The 2,812-nt window shown below is 38.8% G+C and overlaps 1 protein-coding gene and 1 long non-coding RNA gene across 6 annotated transcripts in view; one reads left to right on the forward strand and one right to left on the reverse strand.

The window, feature by feature from the left end:
* smoc1 (SPARC related modular calcium binding 1) overlaps positions 1-2,812 on the forward strand; it is a 56,074-nt gene that overhangs the window by 38,816 nt on the left and 14,446 nt on the right. For all 5 annotated transcript variants that reach the window (XM_036209836.1, XM_024281601.2, XM_036209838.1 and 2 more), the window contains one exon: positions 1,473-1,665. In XM_036209836.1, coding sequence (XP_036065729.1) covers positions 1,473-1,665 — 193 coding nt within the window. The remainder of the gene's footprint in view (positions 1-1,472; positions 1,666-2,812) is intronic.
* The window catches only part of LOC112152380, a 7,678-nt gene that overhangs the window by 2,964 nt on the left and 1,902 nt on the right, over positions 1-2,812 (reverse strand). The gene's annotated exons all lie outside the window — the stretch shown is intronic.

Genomic DNA, 2,812 nt, shown 5'->3' on the forward strand with positions numbered 1-2,812 from the left:
AGTTTACAAATAAATAAATTACAACTTTAAATCTTGAATATTTACGAGCATTAAGTTGCACACGAGGCTTAAAAGTCACAGGCTAGATTTATGACTTTACTTTCTCTTGAATTTACAACTTTTATCTTTTTAGAAAAAAATTTGTGAATTTACGAGATGAAAAGTTTTATATTTAAAAGTTTTAAGTTTACGAGATTAGGTCATAAATGTATGACTTTTAATGTTCTAAATTTGTGAGAATAAAACTAAAATGTATAAGATTAAAGTCAGAATTTTACGAGAAAAACGTAAAAATGTAAATATATGAGATTAAATGTAGTACATTTACAAGACAAAATTGTAAATTTACGACTATAATCATGTAAATTTATGACATAAATGTCATAAATTTATGAGGAAAAACTTGTAAATTTATTAGATTAAAAGTTTGAAATGTATTATAAAAAAAACGTGTAAATTCACAAAATTATAAGTTGTAAACTTTATTAAACGTCGTACATTTACGACTTTTCACCTCGTTATAATACGTATTTTTATTTTAAGTGAAAGATTCAAACGATTTAAATAGTTTGTTTTGTGATTCCTGGAAGCTGGAGCTGCTTCTCCTGAAGACTCTCATGGTCTTCAGAACAGAAACCAGAAAATGACTCGACCGACGGATCTGCACTGAACAGTTCTGGTGACATTTGCTGCAGCAGAAGTTTCTCCTTCGGTTCTAGTTTTTGCTCCAGAACTGGATTCCCAGGATGCAGCAGGTCCAGCTCGGTCCTGATTCTGGTGCTGAAAGTTTTGGACCCGTTTGAATGTTGTAAATCCAGTTTTGTTTGACTCGTCATCATCTTCTTTCATCTAATGAAGACGTTTGGTCACAACACTTCACAGTGTAGATGAAGGATGGAGGAGTAAAAACACTCTTCATCACCATGGTAACGAGCTGAGCTTCAGCTCCTCTGGATCTGTGTAAAGACAGAAATATGGACTAAATGGATGTGAATGTAAATACTGGGGGGGGGGTGTTATGCTTGAAGAAGACTGTGTGAAGATAAGTAACCCTCCAATAAACACGGTTCTTCACTTGGAACAAAGCCGGAAAGACATTTGTCTGTAAACACACTTCTGTTCCTGCCTCCTCTCTGTTCCTCTTCACGTCTTTGTTCAGCTTAAACCCTCCTGTGAGCTGAGTCTATGTCTTCTGGTTCTAGATACAGTTCTCTTCTATGCGCTAATTCTACCTCTTCTGGTTCTAGATAAAGTTCCGTCCTGTACGCTCACTCTATCTCTTCTGGTTCTAGATAAAGTTCCGTCCTGTACGCTCACTCTATCTCATCTGGTTCTAGATACAGTTCCGTCCCGTCTATTGAGTCTGTCTCTTCTGGTTCTAGATACAGTTCTCTTCTATGCGCTAATTCTACCTCTTCTGGTTCTAGATAAAGTTCCGTCCTGTACGCTCACTCTATCTCTTCTGGTTCTAGATAAAGTTCCGTCCTGTGACCAGGAGCGGCAGAGCGCTCTGAGCGAGGCTCGGCAGTTCTCCGAGCAGGACGTCTTCATCCCGGACTGCGGTTCCGGAGGCCTCTACAGACCGGTGCAGTGCCACCAGTCCACCGGCTACTGCTGGTGTGTTCAGGAGGAGACGGGACGGCCCATTCCCGGCAGCTCCACCAGGTAAGACGACCCCAACCCCCCCCAAAGAAAACCCCTAACAGTGTTGGTGACTGGATTTGAACTGTGTAAAAGAAAAAAAGCCCAAAATCCCGTTTGGAGTTCAGGACTGAAGACCAGCAGCAAACAAATGTGTACAGAAGGTTTTACCAGAACCAGAATCCCAAGAAGGAGGTCCAAGTTTAGGATTTTTGCCAGTAAATTTAATGAAACCAGATATTTAAAAAAATAAAATAAAGAAAAAGAATTGGCTGGTTGGTGACTTTGGTGAGGCACAGAGGCACAAATTGTCATTATAACAGTTTCTTGTTTATAAACTGTAGAATAGAAAAAGAAAAATCACCAAGATTGTTCTTTTGACTTACTTTTCCTTATAAATGAAGTCTGTGAAGAAACACATGAATAACCTGCTTGTTGAAGTCTTCCTTTTCTGTCTTCAGTTTTCTCCGTCTCAGTGAAGATCACTGATAGTGACGATCTCCATAGAGTTAAGACACGTAATCCTTCACTTACAAAAGGATAAATGATAATAAAGAATATCTGAACAGCTGCACTTCACTTACTGTTGCTAATTCTATTATTCTTTAGCCGCGGCGTCACATTCTCTGGGCTCACCAGCGCCCTCTGCCTCGAGGCAGGCGTACTGCAGAAGCCTAGTGTATTTCTAAAGCGCTTTCTTAGCAGATAAAAAGACTAAATGAGTCACAAACTGACACCAATGTAATCAGACAGATGAAGAGGGATGAGCAAATGAGGTCATTAAAAAATGAAGCGTCTTTTATGATGATGGAAAGACCGAATTTGTAAGGCACGTGTGTGAACGGCACAGGTGATGACTGCCGCTGCCTCACCTGCCGCTGCCTCATGAATTTGAACAGGAAACTCGTAAATTTACTACTTTTATTTTTACAAGAAAAACACAGAAAAAAGGTAGTTATAGAATAGTAGTGGTACTACAAACGAGTGTTTTAATAGTCGACTAACCACCGATTATTTTTTCGGGTCATGGGATGTAAAGTACAAATCTTAACCATCATTACCTTTAAACTTACTGCTAGTACTGATAGCTGAAACCAGTGAAGCTAATAACTGAAGGTGACAGACAGCTAATATATTAGTTAAATGCCAAATTAACCTAAAAACTGAAAAA

This window comes from Oryzias melastigma, linkage group LG22 (genome assembly GCF_002922805.2).
Source record: "Oryzias melastigma strain HK-1 linkage group LG22, ASM292280v2, whole genome shotgun sequence".
NCBI lineage: Eukaryota > Metazoa > Chordata > Actinopteri > Beloniformes > Adrianichthyidae > Oryzias > Oryzias melastigma.